Raw genomic sequence first — 23,347 nt, 5'->3', positions numbered from 1 at the left:
TTAAAAGGTAGCCCAAACATTAGATCAAAAGTCGCAATTAGGTGACCCTTTATTCCAAAGTCAATAGTGTAAAAGTCTAAGTTTCAAAACACTGATTAAAATATCTTTTTACCCTTTGATTTGAAATGGCTTTTGACAAGGCTGGTAATATTTCATCTAAAAATACTATGCAACATTTAAATCGGCAATTTTCATTTTAATGTTTGTTTTTACTACGGCTGCATATTTTCACATGATTCCAGTAATAGAAACATTATATTTCTGTTTTTAAAAGATTTTTTTTTGTCATTGTGCCTTGGTAACATATTTTGTATTATTAGAAACTAATTATATATTGAGAGCAGGTAGACTGTTTTCTGATAATCCTATTGTACCTGAGTGCTTTGAAATCGTTATACCACAGATAGCTAATGGCTTGCATTATTACAAACGTGTTCCATTCCATTAGTTTTGTGGAATTTTTCAAATTATTTTATATTATTTCCTAAATGTCACAATTTCCAACCCACTATAGTCTCTTCATCAGTTATTCAATAACTCTCAACTTTGAAACTCTTTTACTTTTTAAAGTACTACGACACTAGAAAGGAAGAAGTATGGACAACAGCCATCACATTTTCCTTCTAATCAAGAATTATTATAATATGATTTTAATTAATGGTGCATTATAACAGAAACCAATAAAGAAGAGAAACTTTCCATCTTCATTTAATGTTGATTTGACTTCTATTCCTTTTTTTGTCAAATTACTCCATAGGTTCTGGATATTACACTTAGAAGTCAGAATTCCAATTAGAATACCTCAGGGAAAAAAGTTCAGTCTAAACAATTTACCCAGAAAATGATGTCAAACTAATTCTCAAGTAATAGTTTTCACATTCATTTTCATTTAAAAAGAATCTTAAGTCATTCCAGAAACGGGAAACAAAAACATTTATAAATATCTACACTATAATTGAAGCAGCACATTTTGCAAATCGTTTCCATATAACATACTCTATTTCTTTTTCTACTACACCTAACTTAGCTATGCTAATAACAATACAAAAACAGGTTGGCCATTTTAAAGGTAGATCAATCATAGATGAAAAAATTATTAATATGCATACTTCTACATAACATACACAGTTAATAAAGTAAAACAAAGAAGTAGAAAAACCACCTCTGATACTGTATTTTATTCTCACTGTTGATGGATTTTTGCGCACCAATTATTTTCTTCTCTCTGAAGTCTTATCTTATTTACAGATTGCCTGGAGCACAAATGAAAATACAGTGAGCCCAGGTTCCATTTCTACTTAGTAATGTGTAAAAAAACCACATTCTCTCTAAACCTCAATAGCTGTATTTCATATACCTTTGTACAAAATCAATTTTGTAAGGCTGATTTCCTGGGAAATACAATACTTGTATGGCAAACAAATATTACTTTAGATTCTATCCACACAGGTGCAAAAACAATACTGAATAAAACGCAGAGACATTTGCAGAGGTGGACAGGTTTAGCTAGAAAAGGTCTAAATGAGAAAAGGCCCCACCTATATCTTTCACCACATTCCTAACATTCAGCTACAATATTAAAAGAGCCATTAAAAAAAAAATTCTAAAGTTTCTTAATCCCTTTTAAAATGGATTGATGAGAACTATAACATCCCCCTGTAAGGTAATATTGATTAGAATATATGGTAGACTGTAGGGAAAAACACACTGATAGTATAGCAAAAGGACATTCAGTTATAGTCCACCATTTATCAAGAGGTTTAGATTAGCAGCAAATGTTTCACACTAATCATTAATATATGTGAAACTGCTTAAACAGAGAATTGGTAGTTGACCTAAAAGATATCATACATTAGTTAGAATTGATTACTTAAATCAAAGGTCAAGAGCTCCATTTCTATATTCTCACATGTGTTTGATTATCTCACCAATAGCTATGAAAGCAAAAATGTTTTAGGTATCAGGCAATCAAGGAACTAAAAAGAAACCTGATCCTAAAGCCAGAGATTTAAGGTAGTACTAGAATTAAGCATATTTGTCTGTTAATCTTTTCAACAAATGGCAAACCAAAGTGAAAATATTTAAATCCTTAAAAATTACATACAAGAAAAGGATCAACATAAAATAGTTTTATCATAAAAATACGCTGATCATGCTAAAGGGAAATGTGTACTTTTTCTCATTCCCAAACCCATGAATAGTTATAAATGAGGAATCAAAAATATTTTAGGAATTGCAGTTTGGGTACAGCTGGCAGACGAATGACACTGCAATATATTGCAGGTCTGAATATTTTACATTCTAATACCAACAAAACACAAAAGTTAAAGGCACACAAAAAATAATCATTATACAGATGTATATTCTCCAAATGCACATTATCTGTCCTCCTCCCCTGGTAAAAATCTTCTAAAGGAGAACTTACAAGTCCTTGCCCTATACATCTGGTTCTAGATTATGACAACAAAGTGGCCAGTGTAATTGATGGCTGTGCAGAGAGGTGAAGGCAAACAGAGCTAACAAAAACCTCCACAGGAAAGGACAAGGTTGAGCAAGGGACACCAGCTCTAAAAGAAGAATAAGTCAGGGATATTTATAAACAACTACTTATCACTTCCATCAACCACCTAGCCAAGAGCAATACACCTCGATGGACCATGATGTGATTCCATTAATTAGACATGAAGGTGTACTTTGACCAAGTGATGCACAAAATAAATGGAATTGTGCCAAAAAACAGAGATCATTATTAAATCTGGCTTTTTCACAAAAATAAAATTACTTTTCAGTCATTTTCTGCATTACTTGACAACTTCTAAATATACAAATTTCTACTGTAGCTCCTACTTAAACGAATCCAGTGCATGTACAAGTGTGTGTTTATCTCTCTTTATATATACTTTATACGCATCATGAACTTAACCCATCAAGCTTTATGCATTTAAAGATTGTTTGATATTAGATAAGATAGTTACATTATGCGTATGACTGTTGGCCTTGTTGCTCTGTGAAACACAAAACAATATTTAATGTTGAATTCAACTAGGAAAAGCATTTTTTGTTATACAAAACTGGAAAACAATTCCTTAAAAGCATGAAATGGCATAAACCGAAGTAAAATATGCATTCCTCCTATCCCATTTAGAGTGTTTTCAAGTATGATTCTTTAAATCAGCGTAATCGGTATGTTGGTTGATATAAGAACAAAAGAATAGATTTTTTTCCCCTTCAATTTACCATATTTTAGCTCTAAAGCCTTTAGGGGCCAAAAGTGGGGGGCCTGCATTTTATTACTCTTGACAGTCATCTACATCATGCTCGATTGCCTTCTTTAGCCTTTAGTGTGCAATTGAAGGATCATCTGCTAAGAGACTTGTGCTTTTGCTTGCCTCCTTCCCTGTAATTAAGGCATTTAATACATTTCACTCTCGGATGTTATAAAAGTGAACTGTGAAGGTACATGAAATGAGCCACTTAAGAGTTTAAGCTTAGAGTCTTCATCCATTCATCAAACAACTTTCTTCTCTTGATAGTTTTTAATAAAATGTAAGTAGGATGTTCCAAGAATCATTAAATGAAAGTGTGAGATGCATCCATTTAGCTGGGTTTAGAGGATTTTATCATCTAACCCATTACTTACGGTCCAGCTTTCACAGAAAGTCTGATTAACTGTTGCACAATGGAAAAGTTGATAAAACACAATTTCATATCCTCCACCATAATTTCATTAGCTTCATAATGAATATATATAAAAAACATGCAATCGAGAATGTGGCTTTTAGCCAAATTGTGGCTAAAATGATATAAAACAATGTTTTATTAAAACTTAAATGTTTAAAATGCTAGCAGGTAAAATGGTTTTAATGCACAGGGAAAACTGAAACATTTGTAATTAAGGGTTTCCAATATTAAAGCAGGTCCTTATGCTGATGGATATTTAGAGCCTAGTTTCTGGATCTTTGCATTCATTAAATTGAAGTTAAATGTTAAAAATCTCTATGATTTACCAAGGCTTAAAAATGTCTTCAATAATTAACACTGAAGGTACTGTTTTGAAAAACACAGAATGATAGAATACAAAAACAACACAAATGAAGAAGAACGGGTTACATTTTTACTCGTAAAAAGATGCTTTGATGTTTAAGAAGGTATTGTTTATATAAATAAAAAATAAACTCATGCTAACAATCCATACATATTTAGAAGAATAACAGAAAAAGTCCATGTATGCATGATTTATCTTTTTTCAGTACACTTACACTATTTGTCAGAGGGCTATCTTTCTGTCAGGAAAATGATACGATACATCTATCGCCACATTCAGGGTGTTTGAATTTCTTTGGGTAAAAGCAAACACGTATTCAAAAACATTTCACCCATCAAAGTTATTCTGTTATGGTGGGTTTTACAAAAAGCCATTTTAATAAAATCCTACTGCTTTGGGTGCCCCTAGACAGGATCTTGCACAAATGACAAATGTTGCTGACTTCTGCCTCAAATGAAACCCGGAAGGTCATCACTGAGAAAACAGAGCACCACAAGTCTGACGACATAAATCTTGAAAGCTGACAAAAAAATGTAAGTTAATTTTTAAAAGTTCCGTAACAAAACAGGAATTCATTCGAAAGGCATGCAGTGCCTCTATTTTCTTTAGGGAATCTTTCCATTTTCAACTGTCAGATACAGACGTTAAAAAAAATGCTAGGTGCCTTTATTTTGCATTGTTAATTTTAAATAGTATTTTTGTGTCAAAGTCGTTTTTAACTTCACAGTTTCAGGGAGAATTTCTTTAATGCACGCATGCAAACCAAATAAAAAGCAATGGAAGCTTAGCAAAAGATAAATCCTCAGGCAGAAGAAACTTAAAGTGAATGGATTATGAAAGAGTATTAAAATAGTAATAATAATATTTAAAGGTACACATCATATAGCATGCATTACATGAGCATACTGTGTAAAACTGTGCAGTAATACTTTTCATAGGAAAGTACACATGTACTTCTAAGAAAAAGGAATCGTCAATCTCTTAAGGTAAAGAAATACAACTAAAATTTTGCCAATTTGCAAATGTGATGAAAATTACCTTAAAATAATATATGTACACTAATACATATAGTGGACATGGGGAAAAAAAGGAAAACCACTTGGGTAATCAAGGGATTCCAAGTATACTGAAAACAAGGGCTTCCACACAGGTGTGGCTCATGTGTTAATTAAGCAAATAATGTCCCAGCATGTTTAGGGTGAAGCATAAAAATACTGGAGAGGCCTGTTTGTCTATAATTATAGCTAGTATGGCAGCAAAAATAAACCTCAGTAACTTGGAAAGAGGGATGATTGGATTGTTGGGGTGTGTTTGGCAGCAGCATCACTGACCCAAGCCAGCCCAACATGCTGATGTTTCATGAGCAACGGTGGTTAATGTGATGTCAACATGGAACTCCAAGGGAAAGACATTGGCAAAAGGCAACAGTGGGCAGAAGCACATACTCCAACATTGCGATATCTGTGTTTTTATTCCAAGTGCAAGGCAAAACAGGTGAACAACAACAGACCAATTTACTGTAAATTGAAACCCAGGGCTTGAGCTGAAAGATGAACCACAAACAGTCTGCGGAGAACTCCACAGAACAAGATACCACAGTCTGGTTGGAGTGCACCTGGTAATGCACATTTGTGAGTCAGGTGGTGCAAAGGGAACAGGCAATGAGCTACATAACAGTGCTGAAATGTGATAGGGTCAGATGAATCATTCTTCACCATGATGTCAACAAACAGAAGAGTGCACACGTGGCACCAACCTAAAGAACTCGGCAGCCCTGGGTGCTTGGTTCCAACAGAGATGGGTTCTGATGGCTCATTAATGTTTGCAACAAATTTCCCTGGCATGATTTGGTTGCATTCATTCTCTTATAAGGCAAGGTCAAAGCTAACTAATAACAGGACTAACAGTACTGACTGATAATCTTCAACCTGTGTTGACACATTTGTTTTCTGCAGCAGAAGGGGTGCCTTCCAAGATGACTGTCTCCATTCACAGAACACGTGGTCACCCAATGGCTTGATAAACACGGCACTGTTTTTATCCATGTTTCATGGCCTTTTCAGTCACTAGATCTGAACCCAATCGAGGATCGATGGGATTTTCTGGAGTGACACTTATTTTTCACTGACATCAACCTGGTGCAAGTTACTTGTACAAATACTATTTGTGAATATTTCTCATAATATTCACAAATAAATACAACCACATAATATTTAAAGGAATCTTAATCTCTGCCCAATTTTGCTGGGCATTTTTTTTTGCCTGTAGTAAGACTTGTGAGTTAATGCGAGTTGGATGTGAAAGTCAACAGCAAACAGAGAACCGCTCAAGAGAAGGTCTAGGCTGTTATATCCAATAGCATACAAGTTCCATAAAGCCAAATGTGTTCTATTTAAAGAACATTCCCAACCCATTTGTATATAGGTCACACCACGGAGGACCAGAAGCAACCCACAAAGGATTACTATCCAAATTTCTAGTTCTTTGTATCATATAAATGTATTGGAATTAATATATAAGATACATGTTAGATGACAATAAAACTAGACCCTTGAGAAGATTTGTGGAATATGAACAGTAGATGAGAAGGGAGAACAGCACTCTATACAGTACATGCACGAAACATGTGTAGTCCATTATCTTCAAAAAAGTTCAAGTTACTTCAAAAAAGTAGAAGAACATTTTTAGAGGAACATGTTAAATAAGCAAAAGACCAAGAATCAGTTAGAAAATATTTCAGATCGTTGAGAGCTACTAAAACTTCAATGCAGCACCCAAAAAAGCCACAGACATTTTTTCGAATGTCCAGTGACTTTATTATAATAATGCCTATTTGAAAAGAAACATACCCGCCATTAGAGGCGGAAAATATCCTGAAATCTGATTGGTTTATTTAGTGTTCATTCAATTTGGTCCCTAGAGACTGTGTATCATGATCACCCAAATCCTAAATCTTTTAAAAGAATAAACCAACAAAACGCAAAATTAGGCCAAGTCGCCATAGTCTTTTGGATGCTGTATAGTTGACCACTGTCCTACATTGCATGCTCCCTACAAATAAAACTAGCTACATTTAAGACAGATCTGCTCTCTTTACATTTATAAAGAAATTTGATACTGAAATATACAGAAAAAAACATACAAGAAAATATACAAAATATTAAAGTGAGGAACTATATTCACTTTTATAATAGTGAATCCTAACATGTAGCAAATTCCATAAATTAGATCAGATCAAATCTGCTTTTATTGACAACGTCAAGCAGGTTCTCTTTACTGAGATGACTCGGGGGGGGGTATTTTCTGAGAAGTGTTGCATAGTGTAAATATATATGCCAAAACAAAAGCAAAGGTCTTTCAGTTCTGTGACTTTGTACCAAGATGGAAACCCACCATTCACTAGTCCACAAATAGGGAAAAAACTGTGACTGATTTAAAGTAGTTTCTAACTCAACAGGATGCCCTACTTGCCAGACTTGAGTCCTACTGATCATTTCTGGGATGATGTATTAAAAATAGCTGTGGACAATAGCTTCCAAGGCTGTCATATGATGCTTCTAGTCTATGACTTTCACAGTAGGCCCCAATGATGAAACATGTTGATGACAACTTTTGATTTGTCAGTATAACGAATTTACATGTCTGTTCAACAAAATGTAGGTACACCTCTTAGCAATAAAGCGTCATGCCCTCACTATAAACTACGTGAAACTGTTGCCAGTTGGTAGGATGGAGAGGAGCCGATGATGGCAGTATCATAACATTTCTTCATGGAGAGGGGCACAGAAGAGATGGAACGTATTTCCAAACTATAAGTTGTTTGATTGAAAAGAATATTTGAGACAGCTGTTAACCCCTTTTTCTTTCCATTCAGTCCTCCTAATTTTAAAATATGGGTATTGAAGGATGGCACTGAGTGAAAGTCAGAACCACTGGATGTAAGTTTGTCATGTAATCCAAATAGCTTTCCATATGTAAAATGAAAATATGAATCATTTTAAAGCTTAAAGATGATTGTGCATTAGCAGCTCATTCACCTCGGGAATTGTATATTTCAAGCATAAGGTTCTGTCTTTGTGCAGAAATATCCAAAGGACATTCTGAGAAGACAATATAAATGCCTTGGCTTAAAGTGAACCCAAAAATTAACCTTTTATTCGGTTTCATCTAAACCTGCTGAGACTTTACATCTGACTTCTTGTAAATCTCCACACGGCATGCACACACAAAAGCAGTCCAGAAATATGAAATATGAATATGACCCATTAAGGAGCAGTCTCCTTTCTCAACTCAACAGTTATAGAATGAATAAACAACAAATGAACCTATTATATATATCTCAGTAAGAGGAACAAGAAGGGCTTTGAAAACAATCTTGAAGAATGGTGTTCTTGATCAACAATTTGCTTCTTTCATTCTTTGTTGCCTACATGACATTGTTTTTCAATTAAATTGAATCTTTCTCTGTCTCAAACTGAGGCAATAAGGACCTTTCCTGCATGACCAGATGTAGTGAATTTCTTCAAGATTGCTCCTACAGTTGTCCAGACTCATTGGATCAGCAGTGACCGTGTCCTCAGGGCATCTCTTCTTGGGTGACATTTTCTGTCTGTGCCCTGTGCCCTCGTTGGCTGGCCCCCCTCAAACAAAACCCAATCTAACTTAAGTGTCTTCTTCATAACCTGGAACTTGTCCTTATAAAAGCATCGGAGAAGAGACTCAATCACACTTCTCAAGTTAACAGCAAGTTGCATTGATAATTATTAATGTAAGAATTTTATATATACATTGGATTTGTAGTGTTAAAGGACTTGTCCAACTGAATATGTTGAGAAATAAGCTCCATAAAGGTACTGTGTTCACTTTGTCTTCCTGAGAAGCAGCATTCACTCAAGTGACTGGAAGATCTAAAAGAGAATATTATAGAACTCAAACAGTAAAAATAACACAACTAGGAAAACAAATAAAAAAAAGAAGTATGAGGAAAAAAAGACTAGTTTGAATATTTAAGGTAAAAAAAATTAATGCCATCTGGATATGAATACAGAAAAAAATATTCAAGAAGCATTTTCCATGCATATTCAAGGTGCTTATCTCAGTGATGATTACAACATACTCATTTTTGCATTACGCAATTAGCTTTACTTTAAAATAATTCAGGAGAAAACCGGAAACTAAAAGATGTACACCCAAATACTCAAAATGATATAAATTTAAGTATAAACTTGGCTTGCACAATTTGTTCCACATATTTAAGCCAGAAAACACTCAAATAGATCACTGATGTGTACTCTGTGTAAGTGAAATATGAATGGCTTTAAATGAAACCATATGAGAATTACAGCAGTTGTGTAACCTTAAATAAAATTATCAAAGTCCACAGAAAAAAACCCAAATGAAATAAAAAAGAACAGTGTGCCTTGATGTTGACAATTTCAACTGGTCAAGACTTGTAATGTATGACACATACACAAAGTCCCAACCTCATCGCATAGTAGTGATAAATGAGGCATATTGTGCCATTATATTGCTATAAATCATTTTTGTCAACTACTGACAGCTTTTATCAGATATAACCTTTTCAAGCTTCTATTAGACTGCTAACATTTTCAACTTTGACACATTTGTAGTTTACAAATTCCACAGCTGATTAACTCTTGGCAATGGCAGACTGCCGTCACTAGTCATTTATACTGTAGGTTTCATCATCTTATTTGGTAGCAATTGTACTCTCATAATGTAGAGACATCCAGCTCATTATTGTAATTATTTTTGTGCTTTAAAAATACAAAGCAGTCGTGCATTCTTGTACAACACTCACATGCTTATATTAAAAAATAACAGCTGAAATTATTTTGAAAAAATATTTGGCTGCAAAATATGGACAAATATTTTTCTGGGGGCCATTCGTAGAAAAAGTAACAATAAAATAATTCCAATAAGCAGTTACTACATTATTCACTTTCAACCCCAACCTTGCCACAGTCTTCAAAAGATTAAAGTATTTAATGGTTTAACAAAAAACAGAGGTTCGCGATGTATTTAGATATCATCTTAAGATCCTGGGAAAAGTCAGCTTTGAAGTGGATCTTTAACATGTCTGCAAAGTGACCCAAACAATAACGCAGTCTTGCTGCCATCCAAGAACTGCAGGACTGAAAGAGATACATCTTCCTTGCAAAAACAGCCATGTTGAGAGAGTACATGCTTTCTTTAAGTCTACTATGCTTTTAGGAGACACACTGAGAAGATCTGATTACCTGCAGTCTTGAAACCGAGCCCATGTTTAAAAGGGATACTGTCTCTAGCAATTCCAGTCAGGCTAAAGAGATCTGGATGTTGGTTGTGTGACCACTGGAAGCCTGGTACTTCACATGGTATTAGTTTTGATAAGAACTAACTAGACATCAAACTTAGATAATAAAACCCAATGAGACAGGCTCAGGCTCCATGGAGAGGAGAGTTCTGTAGTGACCCTCCTGCGGCAGATTGCCTCTTTATTATAAACGCCAAATGCTTGAGAAATATTGGGCAAAGGACAGCTTACTTCAGCATCAGACTACAAATATCCTTATTCTGACATCTCCTGCATGCCCTTCCCTGACAAAGTACCAAGTCCTTTATTTCAATAAAAAATGTCCAAATCAACCAGACTATGCGACAGTAATTTGACAATTGAGATGTAAATGACAAAACAAGACAAACTGTTCATATAATTGGCAGATATATCATGCAAAAAAGGACATGGCTATTGAACCTTCATATCTAAGGCTGGTGATGGATGTTCCAAAAGGAACACAGATGCCCACCAGTAAACAGAATTATCTACAAACACAGTCACAATAGGGAAAACCATACAAACAAGACAGAAGGACATACTTGTATTGACATGTGTAACAGAGCTAGCTACTACAGTGCCAAACAATAACGGTTTTCTTTAAAACAAATTTTCATCACTTTATTTCTGCCTCTATTGTGACTTGGTCGGCATTTCCATCCCTTTAGTTTATTTTCAAACAGTCAGTATAAGTAACGTTCAGATTAATTTTTAAACAGTTTCTTCAGTGATCATGATGACAGGAAAATCTTCAATGTCAGTCAAAACTTAAGTATTTTTTTCAATCATGAATTACAAGTGAATCTACATTATGAATGCAGAGGGAGACCTTTGGAGTTCTTAAAACTAATAATACTGAAAAACTGTAATAAATAAGTTACCATTCCAATACTTTTTTGTAATACTCATGTTTAATATATTTCTGTGAACTGTTTTTGTCGTACTACCAAATTTTATTTAATTATATATTTATTTAGATAATTTCGTTTCAATTATCAGGATTTCAATTATTTAAGAGATGTAATACCTCAATATTGCAAGGGTTTGAATCTTCAAATGCTCAAGAAGTGTTTGATATTCTTCGGGGAGGTTTAATTAAATATCTACGCATTTTTTCAGTAAAAATATACAAGAGAACAATGAAAATGAATACTGACAAAAAAGTTAAAAATGGCTACACATTCACATTAAATCTATATATGCAATAACTGTTGTAACACGAAATCAGATCCATGCATGGTTCTGTTGCAAGCAAGATTTAACCCCATTTACTATTGTTAAATACATGTAGCTTCATGCATTTAATATTCAGCAGCATGTGAATAATTTTTATGCAATTCTGATTGCTGGAAAGATGGATAACTCAATTATCAGCACATCTATCAGAACATTCCCTGGCATAAGAAGCTACCAAAAAGATTGATGACAAAGAAAGTCCAATGGCTTTTTTGCCATAATATCCAGGCACTGGGCCTGAAAATATTTTTTGCTGTCTTCGTAGGCAAAGCTTCATTACCCATAACTCCACTGAGAAGAGTTTATTATGAGGTTACTGTTTTGGCAAGACTATTGTTTGCATGATAAATGTTGTTGGGGAAAGCATTAAAGAAAAAATGAGCTATTATGTCACTGCAAAACAAAATACCACCGTTGTTACTGCTTATCTAAAATTTGTATGCAATTAACAGTTATTTTATTATTTTGTTTTATATGTTTACCTTACCCAATGAAAACTGATCAAGGTAATTCCTTTCTTGATTAAGTTATTCTATAATATAGGATTGCCATCTTTTTTTTACTTCAAATTCCTCCTTTAAAGTTAAAAGTTAATTCTAATGGCTGCACAAAAAGTACAGTATTAGCTATTTTTTTAAGAAGACTAGAAACAAAACAGAAGATGCATTTATGATTGCAATAGTAAAAGGTTACTCTTATGCTAAATTAAGTTACCTGGCCTTTAAGATTTTAATAAAAGAAAAAATTCTTCCGTCTTCCAAGAAACATCAAGTGAAATTATCCATATAATGAGGAAAGGGGGAGATTATGTCATCCTCTTGTCTTCTGAGGTAGCTTGACATCATGACTATATATGATGTAGCAAGGCCCAGAGATCAGGGGGTTTTAACTGTTCCTACACAGATACGGTATCAACAATGGGAGAAAGCATTCAAAATGTCAGATGTAAATGTCAATTAAAAATTACAAGGAGCTCTGAAAGGTAGGGTCTGAAGGGGTTGACATTCTTTGACATCGTGGAGTGTATCTGACCAAGCCTTTGGCAAACATTACAGGATCTACGCTGTCAGCTCTTATCGTACATAAGCTCAGATGCTTGTCGAATCTGAATGAGAAGTACCCGGGTGGCTGGAGCTGGAGCCTTGCGGTTATGCAAAAGAAGGCTGGGGGCACTCTCTAGGCAGACACGTGAGGTGATGTTTGGGGAAAAAAACACAAACACCAAATAAATTGTTGTCTTCTATAATGATGGGAGACGTGCATCTACAAGGGCATTTGATTTATTACAAAAAAACTCAAATATTTTTTTTTCCTCACTCCACATGTTGTATATACATGCACACATGTAAGTATAGAATTACAAAACACTAGTTGTAAACTTTTTATAATGTGCATATTCACTGCAGTTAAAAACTAATTAATTTAGAGACCTCTTTCTCTCTTTCAATCTACTGCAGGTAGCAGAATATCTAAGCATGGATTTTCAAAACCAAAAAGAAAAAAAACAAAACAGAACTATTTGGCAAATTGTGAAACCAATAATCACAAATAGGATGGTTCAACACATGCACAGGAAAAACATCTTACTTTTCACTGTATAGATGATGAATTAAGCTTCATGATTGATTGCAAATTTTAAGATCACTATGATGTGTTTTATTAAAAATGTATCACCAAGTACAAAATGCCTCACAGTCTAGGAATGTTCCATATAAGGAGCCAAAATAACACATTTCACTGAGAATATCACTTTGTTAATTCAGATTTTACAGGACACATTTTTCCAGGGCATTTCACATTTCAAATGAACAATGAGGAATACAGCATCATATTTTTGCAGTTTTGAGCTCCCATTTTCAATGTCACGCCACAGAAAGTTGAGTACTGTAAGCCCTCGCTTAATCGCAGTTCACTGATTTTTGAATCACAGTGCTTCCATGATGACAATCAGCTGGAGACAGCACAGCTTGAAATTTCTTTTAAAGTACGTGATTTTCAACTAAAAGATAAATACAGAGTGGTAAAATCTCGACACTGTAGATAATTATCATGCATTATATACAATTTAGATGTAACTCATTCTTTTAAGAACACAATACTCTGTGAAATTGCAGAAGTTTCATACAAATAAGGTGTTATATCAGTAAGTAGTCTGCTTTTATCACATTTCATTTTTGATTGTTCTGAAACAAACTTTTTTCTTAGACACACCAAAGAAATCTAAAATAAAAAAGATAAAAGTATGACTTATTGCACTGAAAGCACATTTACATTTTCTTACGAACATACAGTACTAATTAGTCACCATGGGCCTGATTTACCAGTGGTGGTAAGGAACCAGCTAACAGGTAGGGTCAAAAAAAGTTGCAAATGCAAAGGTCAAATCAGGTGTAAAACTAAAAAGATGCAAAAATATAAGTCTATGCTTGAATATAATTTAGATTTAAAGAAAAATGATTGTTCAATATGATTTACCTTAAGGCGGAAAACTACAAAAACAGGCAAGTTTTCTGAAATCAGTGTTTATTCTTTAGTAAACTTGTGACCAACTTTTCAAAATCAGGGTCCAAGTTTTATCATTTCATCAAGCTACACTGGGGTTTCCGAGATAGACTTTTAGAAAACACTTAAACCTTTTAAACATGGGCTCATCTTCTCTATTTATAACATGATTTCCAAAATAAATGATTTAGCAAAACCTGTTCTTTGCATTCCGAAATATTGTGACAGATGCGAAAAAAGAAAACCCTTGAATCCTCACATTTAAGCAATTGTACACTGGTGCCCATTTTGAAATAAGTATTTGATTCTGGTTCAAGATGTTTTTTTACTCTGGCTGCACACAGTGCAAACTCGGACCGGCCTGAAGTCCCTTGATGGAGCTCTAAGGTCAAAACCTTCCAGCATCATACCAGTGTGTCAAAATATGTCAGCAAACCGTCACACTAAAGGAAGAAGAATGACCTTTCAGTTCTTCATATTTGAGGCCGCCAATGAGGCCCATAGATACTGCGTATGCATGAGCAGTTTTTCCAAGCTGCCTGACACAGAGTTCCTGTGGTCCTTCCGTGCCTGTATACTAAACGGCAAGGTTAAATCTCAGTGGTACCAGTTTCTACACCCATCATGGCCATGTGGAAATGCCTGACATTTGGAGCCATTCTACATTCGGACAACATGTGGGCAATATTCTACTTAGTCAGGATATCACACTAGATGATGACAGAGGATTTCCCTTGCACACGATGAACCGGAGAAACGTATTCATACCAATAAATCAGTCTTTGCATTAACATTTGTTCTGTATGCTAAGCATGAGATTTACTGCTTATATTTTATTTAAAAATGGCATGCTCTTAGATTCCTATATTTTTCTAAATCAAATATTTTCAGAGACAATGAAAATACAAATATGTGTCAAGCATCAAAGTTAGAAAATTATTTCCAATGCCCCCTGAAGGAGGTCAAATGATCATTTTGAATGTTTCCTCCAGTGAGGACCCAGATGTTATTTTTGTCCTGTGGGCATCAAGAAAGCTCATGATAACAGATGTGTTGAATTAATCACTGATTTCCCTTCAAAAACAATATCTGTACATGAAAAAAAAAACGTTTGTCTCTTATGAATTTAATTCTTCCTAAATTTGCATTTTCCTTCTCATTTTTTAATGCTGCCTCCATTGAAAATGGCATAAATAATTTAGATCAGTCACAACTTCCTTTCAAATCTCCATTAATCTTTTTTGTTAATGAGAATAATGCGCCTTTGTTTTAAAGATTAAAAGTGAAAAACTCTACCTGTTCCAGTAGCTCCAAAACTGGTCATTCAAGTAAGTGCGATGACTTTGGTAATCCCCAAATGAAGCTTTGCTTTCAATCCAGTGAATGATGTGACCTTCAACAGCTGTTTGTATAAACAAAAAGTTAATAGTTAACACCAATATATTAGGGTTTCTTTGAATTGGGGGTTGCAAACAGCATTTATAAATGCTTAATAATTTAAATATGTTTCTAATGTAATAAATGTTATGATAACCAATTTGTATTGTGGATTTACTGGACGTTAGAGATAACACCTTAATCCTCACAACAGCCTGAACAATATCTGTAACTCTAACCCTAGGGTTAGTAGTATTTTATGATTTTATATATTTTTTAATAACATCAAGAAAATCTTTATATATTTAATATTAAATATATTCCTGCATATATTAATGTCTATTGAGTAGTTATTAATAGGCACTTAAACCAAAGTGTTTCCTGTATTATTGTTTTGTAATTGTCAGGTGGAGAATTTGACAATTTCATCCATAAGAAGAAAGTAAAACATATGAGTCTTGTTAAAGTTCTTTAATAAGATTCTGATAACTAGGTCAAACATGCTTTTCCATTACTTCAATAAATTAATCATAAACTGCCTTAAAGAATTTCACCCAATTTCGATGCCTATAGTATTATATTCAACACAAAGGCATGCTTACATATGAGCTACCATTATTTAAAAATTACTTATTCTGCCAGAATAGGGAGGATTTCACTATTATTATTATTATTATTATTATTATTATTATTAGGATACAGTGGATACGTAATTATTTTACCATGCTCAAATCGATTAAATTCGTTATTCGTTATAAGAGGTTTTCTTATTTATCTTTTTATTTAAGTCTATGGAAGAAATCAAATACAGTATTAGCAAATCATCATGACTAGTAAGTACATACTGTACAATACCTGATCTGCCAAAGAAGAGAGAGAAAAGAAAGAGAAAAATAATTACCAATGCAAAACTAAAATTCTTGGCAAAAGACACAGCTTTTAATTATTTTTGTAACGAAGTTTGATATACACACCTATAGGTACCTCCAAAATTATGTCAGGTGTCTTGTCGTAGCCCTTAATACGTAGCTGATTTTCATCTGGAAGGACACATTTGTTAGTTTTTTTAGTACAGCACTTTAGTACATCTTGCAGTGAGCACAGTGACAAATTTCAACATTAAAAACCTATGACTACATTTTAATGGTCTAAAAAGGCATTAAACCAAAATCAAACTTAAAATGATAAATAATAGTAGCATATAAATAGATATGTAATTAAACTTTAGTAATATTATTCACTGTACCTTATGGATAGCATTAAAAACATGCAAAACATATGTAAACATTCACCACAGCCAAAGGTCAATTGTTAAAAGTCAATATACTGTTACACACAAGACTACCATGAATCCAAAATCTGCCATAAGTTCTGATGTGACCAAATCAATAGGGCATGTGCAGTAATGATTTTTAATTGATTTTGTCATGGGGGAGGGTCGGTATGAAAACTGGTGGCAGTATCTGATTTCTAAATCCCAGATCCCTAAAAAATCAGAAGTGAACTAAGGGTCGGAACACATTATTCTACTACAGCTAAGCAAACACTATTCTTAGCAAATTCAAGGGCTGCATGTCATTCACAAAATAATGGAGCAATGAGAGAAGCACGAAAATATTACATACTATTCTTTGCAATCTGCAATTTGTGTTCTACTCTTTGCAATCCCTGACATGTTAAAACAGCAGAATTTTTAAAAAATAATTAAAAGAAGACAACTACAATTTGTTTTTAGTTAGTGGTATTTAACGGTAATACAATTAACCTGCTAGTCTTTGTTCATCCATTGTCCTTGACTCCTTGAGTTATTCAGCTATATCTCTGGAACACCTGATTTCTCCATTACATTTCAGGATGACCTGGTCATTCAATTCCAGGCATGCCTTTCTGTCTTCACCCATCCTCAACAAATGGCTAAAGCAAGTAACAGGGAAGGCTGTGTGGTCTCTCTTAACACCTACTGGGCTGTTGACATTGTCATGCAGCCCATTCGCCTTTTTACATCACCTTTGATTAAAATTAATGGCCCATTCCCACTGTTGGGTAGCTTATTTCCAATCCATTTATCAGCCGAGGACAGTGGTTTCACGGCCAATGTGCTGAAACTCTTGACAGTTTTAGAACACTTCACTGTTGTGCTTCATGAAAGGTCAGCACTTTGAGCCCAAATAAATGATATCTTCTTAATGACATACGGAATGCTTTTGCTCCTTTTCAAGCAGACAAGGTACGCAAATAATTTCCATTTACTCTGCCCCATCTTTGCCAGGGAAAAAAAAAACATTGTAACTGTACTGATCAACAAAATAATGTTTAATCCATCATTTTTCATAATATGTAGCTGATCTGAATTTTAAGAAAAAAAACATTCTTGAGAATCAGAAGCTACACATACAAAAAATTACAACATTAATTATTTTCTTAAGTATTTTATATGCCTTCCTATTACTGGGTGGGACTGATTGTAGTACTTTTTGACCAACATCTTATTGAATTTGTATGGTTTAAATAATACATCAAAGGGCAATGAAAGTTTGTTTTCAAACCTTAATAAAAACTGCTATAAATGTTTCACATATTTTGATTACAAATGAGTACAAGGTCATTCCATTCATTCTTCCGGCTTCTTTTACTGATCAGGCCCCTTCAGACGGCAAACCTTTTTTATTTAGGGGTATTATTCACCTTTCCTCCCTTTTAAAATCTCTGAAGGTTGAGGTTAAAAGCAAAATCTGAGAACATCAAAAAGCAATACTAGGTAAGTATTAATGCACATTTTTGAACTACTTATTCTATAAAATATTAATTGCTGGCTAGTGCATGCACTGAACATAAAGGCGTATTGGATAACTGAGTTCCTGCCTGTTTGTTAATCAATAAAAGGTAACATGCACAGCATCAATCATCTTTGACTGTTTGTGCACTCCATAATAGACTGTAAACCAGGTCTCATTTTCCTTAAGTGAACAGATGCTGAAATCTTCAAAGCAGAACTAAAAGTTTCTAATATTAGTTCTTACCTAGAAAGGACAGGTTTCTCTCTCTAAGCATATCCCGCAACAGGATTTCATGTTCCTGTCCAATGGCACTGGAAGATGGCTGTTAAGGATGTCATTTTGTTATTATAACATAAGCTGGTCTGAATTCAGAAACATAAGAAACAAATTTGATATCTCCGATGAGACAGAAAAGGCCAAACATTTTTAATGAACATATTAATCAATAAGTCACTTCTCCTGAATATTCAGTATTAGTTTCCCAAAATCTTATCTGCCTGCAATGATTTAATGTGCTCTATCATTTGCTACACAAATATTAAACATTTACAAAAGCACAGCAATGCTCAACATAAAGGCAATACTGTTCTCTAACATTTTGAACATTATTATTTTTTTAATTCACATCAAGGAAAAGCAGTCTGAGACCTTTAAAATGGAGTCTGGACCCAAATGCAAAGATAGTTGAAGGGATAAAATGTTCTGATGTTTGAGAAAAACTTTTGGGCACCCAAAACAAATAAGCATTTTTCTTTGTTTATATTTTTAATATCATGTTGTCACCTGATTTTCCAGTTTATTTTCCTTCAAATCTCTAAATGCTGTTAAACCAAAAGAACTCATTTGTAAAAGTGACTATCTTTGTATTTTAGTATTTTCATGCAAGGCCAGATATCATCTTGGCAATCAACATGCAGTTTTTTTCTGAAGTGCAAGACTCTAGTCAATTAATCTAAAAAGTGTCAGGGCTATACTTAAATGACAAAACAGAGAGGCTGTTGCATCAGAATTTAAAAATGAAGACATTGTATTTTTACACATCTCAATACCTCCTTGTTTTCTGTGTTCATTTGAACTCTTTTCACTGTAAAGATGTGTTTCCTGCATCAGAACATAAGAAACACTACATGTAATATATCATTTAGCTGTAATTGTGAAACAACCTAGGCTATTGGCTTCAACAACATTGGTGGGCGACTTGCTCCACACACCCACAACTCTTTTTGTAAAACGACCTCCTGTGATCAGTTTCCATCCGTGGCCTCTGGTTCATACTTCATTGTGGATTCTGAAGTAGTTATTTGATTTTAATTGCCCAAGCCTTTCAGAATTTGGAATAATTGAATCAGATGCCCTTGTTATCTCTTGTGCAAGGTCAAAATGATGCAGTATTTCTTTATCATTTCAGTCTAGAATATTCCACCAAAACAGGATTATACAATATGTGGTCAAACTTTTCTGTACCCTTGAAGACAAAAATGATTCAGAACCTACAGACATCCCAAACAAGTATTGAATGATTTATCCTCAGAACAACATGGAGACAAAAAGGGAAATAAACACACTGACAGAAGTATGTGGCTTCACAAGAACAGCTATAATGGTCATAAGAGGACTATGTAGCAATAAAGAAAGGCACAATGGTGAATAAAAGAAATACTGAACTGGATCCCAAGAATACACAAAAGAGAAAAAATATGAAAGAAGAATACCCCCCTCCCCCCCAAAAAAAATTCAAACCAAAATAAAGCGCACCAAGAGATAAATAAGATGGTTGCAAAAGACAAGATATTACAAAAGTGATTTCTAGATTAAGTGTGAGTTGACTTCAAGGGAGTTCCTGTTTCAAACGCTGCTAAATAAAAGGAGGTTGCTTAATATGGGACAATTTACTTTGCATTAAATAGACTAGCAAAGTCAATGCATTTGTGATCAGAGGTTTAGAAGGTTCTCCAAGAAAGAATGTAGTTTGCTAGGCCCTCAAGCAGACTGTATTTCTAAACTACAGTTTAATATCAATTTTCTTCATGCTGGTGAAGAAAAGCTTCAGACAGCCCAGTCAATGAGATGTCAACAGTGTGATGTACTGTGCGTGATTTATTTGAATGACTTTCTAAAGCATACGAAAATTTGTCTTTAGTATTGTGGAAGAAAAACAAATGGAACAAAAATCCTATTTTTGCAAGACTGTTTTTTGTTAAATGAAGGCATCAGAATCCTGAGAAGTTCAACATTCTGTAAAATAATCTTTGAGACAGGTTGAGGGGTAGAAAAATAAACAGCACAATTTTAGATTTTTTTCCAGGACACAAGTGAAGCTCACTGTCAAATTTTCAACAGTCCAATTATGTATCGCTATTCAAAAGTTTATTTTCTATTTTTCCAAATATTTTTGCACTAATTGCAGAAAGGGGACATTTTACCTGTGAAAGGGGTTGCTATGGAAACCACGCAGCTGAGCAAGGTTGCTGTGGCAACACAAAGAATGAGAAAAGTTCTAAGTCAGCATTATTTTATACAAATTGTTATTTATACACAATAAGTAAAATGCAGTCATTACCTATGTTTACAACATCCAGCACTCATTTGTGTTCAACATATTGGTTTATAATAAAGCTTGAAGCTGGTGTTCATTCAGTATTAGCCTTTAGACTAATAGCCTTTAGAATTAGAGAGTTCAAGGTGAACAACAAGTCTCAGAGGAATTATGCTCCTCTTGTCTGGGTAGGTGGATGTAGGGTAGCAACCTCTCATAGGGTATAGGTTATTTTAGTTTCATAAGAAAACTGTATTTGATACTTTAATATGCCAATTAAATAAACGGCATACATTAATTTGCACTTAGAAGACATTTTGAATAATGAAAAATTTAGGAGGATTCACTGGTCCACATTTTACATTTATGAAGGGCAGTCTGCATATATTCATAATGCAATACTTCTAAAACAAGATCATCAGGCACAGAATACTACAACAGCAACTTCAAATTGCTGCAAATTGCTAGTATACAATTTGCTTAGTAGTTCAGGTGGGTAGCTGCATCAGCATGCGGAGGCTGCAAAGGAACAAGTAATAGGTTTATTCCATGCTGAAAAGAGAAGAAAGAAAACACAACCTTTCGGCTGTGGAGCCTTCTTCACTTCTTCTTTCTTCTCTTTTCAGCATAAAATTTGCTTATAGTACAGTGTAAGTTTAAAAAGTAACAGGAAAATGTATATATTCTTTTCCAAAGCAACTTCCCTATAGAAAATTAATGTGTATCGCATGAACCTCAGCAAGTACATTTATGCAGAATGCAGAAATGCAGGAATGGGTAAAAAGTATTAATGCAGGCAGAGGACAGTTTGGGACACGGTTAATCAGATAACAGCACTAAATCCCCCTAGCATTTTTTTTAATTGTTTGTTTTGTTGCTTGACTTATCTCCCTAATCAGATTGAGCTTCTGAAGAACTGACACAGACAAGCCATGCAGCCAAAAGTTCTGGCTGCACTCTGTAAACTGGACTGAAACTGGGGCTTTTCATGTTTGCAGTTTATTCGGCTAAGAACTGTCCAAGGTCCTGAACTCTAAACTTCCTTACTATAAACACTGAACTAGCTCAAAGATGTTATTTAATTGTTTGTCTATGCCATTCTTTCAAGATTAGAGATTCAGAAAATGGTTATGCTTTTTATGGACTATAAAAGCACTATCCCTTGGACTCGTCTTGAAATTGGCTATAGGAATACTGATCGATTATTAATTTAAACATCCTGTTTGTTCATTGTTCACAGTATTCCATAATCCATAATATTCCATAATCAACAGTACTTTACTGGGTAGAAATGCCTGTTTCGTGGTGGATATTAAAATGACAAATCTAGGTTATAGTAACAATCCTCATATTACTTTACCGAATCCAGTGACAGTGGCTGTTGGATTTCAGTTTTCTAATGTTACCCACTTTCAGTCAAATCACAACAAAAATACAGATTTCTGTGGGTTATTGTATCACTGTAATAGGACCCAGACAAATTAGTATTGGTGTTAGTATACAGTATTTGCATAAATTAACTGAGAGGCACAATGTTTGTGATATCACTGAAATACTGTATAAATGAAATTTTGTTAAATAACCAACCTAGCTCATTTATTGTGTATGAACATTCTTTTCAAAAGGTATAAATTTTAATAAGCTTTTCCAGGACCTTAATAATTTAATAGAAAACAATGTACTTTTCTTTTCAGATGGAAGTTACACACCCTAAAAAACAGGAATCCCCGTTTCTAAGACATAGAACATTTACTTAATGCAGTCTGTGAACAAAGAAATGCATAATACACAGATCATGGCCCACATCTATACCTTCAACCCAGCTGATGGCATGCAGAGGAAGGGTGTATGAAACGCATTTTTTCTGAAGCAGAACTTTTATGTCAGGATAAGGTAGACACGTCTCATCCGCTGAATAGCTAGTCGTCAATTTCAGGCTTAAAATTTTATGGGGAAGGATACTGTTTGATGCAGTCTACCAACGGTCCATAACAGCAGTCATTTATTGTGCACTGTAAGAGAGTAAGAAATATTGTAGCATGGGGAAACTAAAAGGCCTATACACATTAAACTGCAGCAAAAAACTCAAACCGTGTGTATTCTTGCATGGCTGTTGAGCCCTACTTAATTTTATTAACAAAATATAAATTGAATACTTTATCCAACATTAAAGCATGTTAAAGATAATTTACTTCTTAAGGTTGGCTATCATTCCAAAGGGAAAAATATACTAAATTAAACGAGTTTTGAATTCTTGCCCTGTCTCCGATGACTTGAACATAGTTAAGTATAATAAATACCTGGTAGACTTGATTGGCTAGTTGTCGGTCACCAATTAAAGATGGCTCCCTTAGCAGGCTGTTTATAACAGACTTGGTGGCTGATTAAAACAAAAGGGAGGGGAAAGAAAAAAAGAAAACTGTTAAGAAGCCATAGAGAGGTGGCTGAAAACAAAACCATTCGTAACAGGCCTGTGTCTTCATAAAGTGACTTGGAAAATAAGATACAGGGTCTAAAGACAGTGGAAAAAACACTTG

The 23,347-nt window shown here is 34.2% G+C and overlaps 1 protein-coding gene across 1 annotated transcript in view; it reads right to left on the bottom strand.

The window, feature by feature from the left end:
• The window catches only part of cdin1 (CDAN1 interacting nuclease 1), a 67,468-nt gene that overhangs the window by 17,043 nt on the left and 27,078 nt on the right, over positions 1-23,347 (bottom strand). Inside the window, exons 6-10 of the mRNA XM_088925626.1 lie at positions 23,111-23,190; positions 22,773-22,822; positions 18,518-18,585; positions 16,472-16,537; positions 15,417-15,522 (exon numbers count right to left, since the gene is read on the bottom strand). Coding sequence (XP_088781752.1) covers positions 15,417-15,522; positions 16,472-16,537; positions 18,518-18,585; positions 22,773-22,822; positions 23,111-23,190 — 370 coding nt within the window. The remainder of the gene's footprint in view (positions 1-15,416; positions 15,523-16,471; positions 16,538-18,517; positions 18,586-22,772; positions 22,823-23,110; positions 23,191-23,347) is intronic.

This window comes from Atractosteus spatula, chromosome 9, assembly GCF_055471065.1.
Source record: "Atractosteus spatula isolate fAtrSpa1 chromosome 9, fAtrSpa1.hap1, whole genome shotgun sequence".
NCBI lineage: Eukaryota > Metazoa > Chordata > Actinopteri > Semionotiformes > Lepisosteidae > Atractosteus > Atractosteus spatula.
The sequence above is the reverse complement of the archived record's forward strand: the minus strand, read 5'-3'. Positions and strand labels throughout refer to the sequence as shown.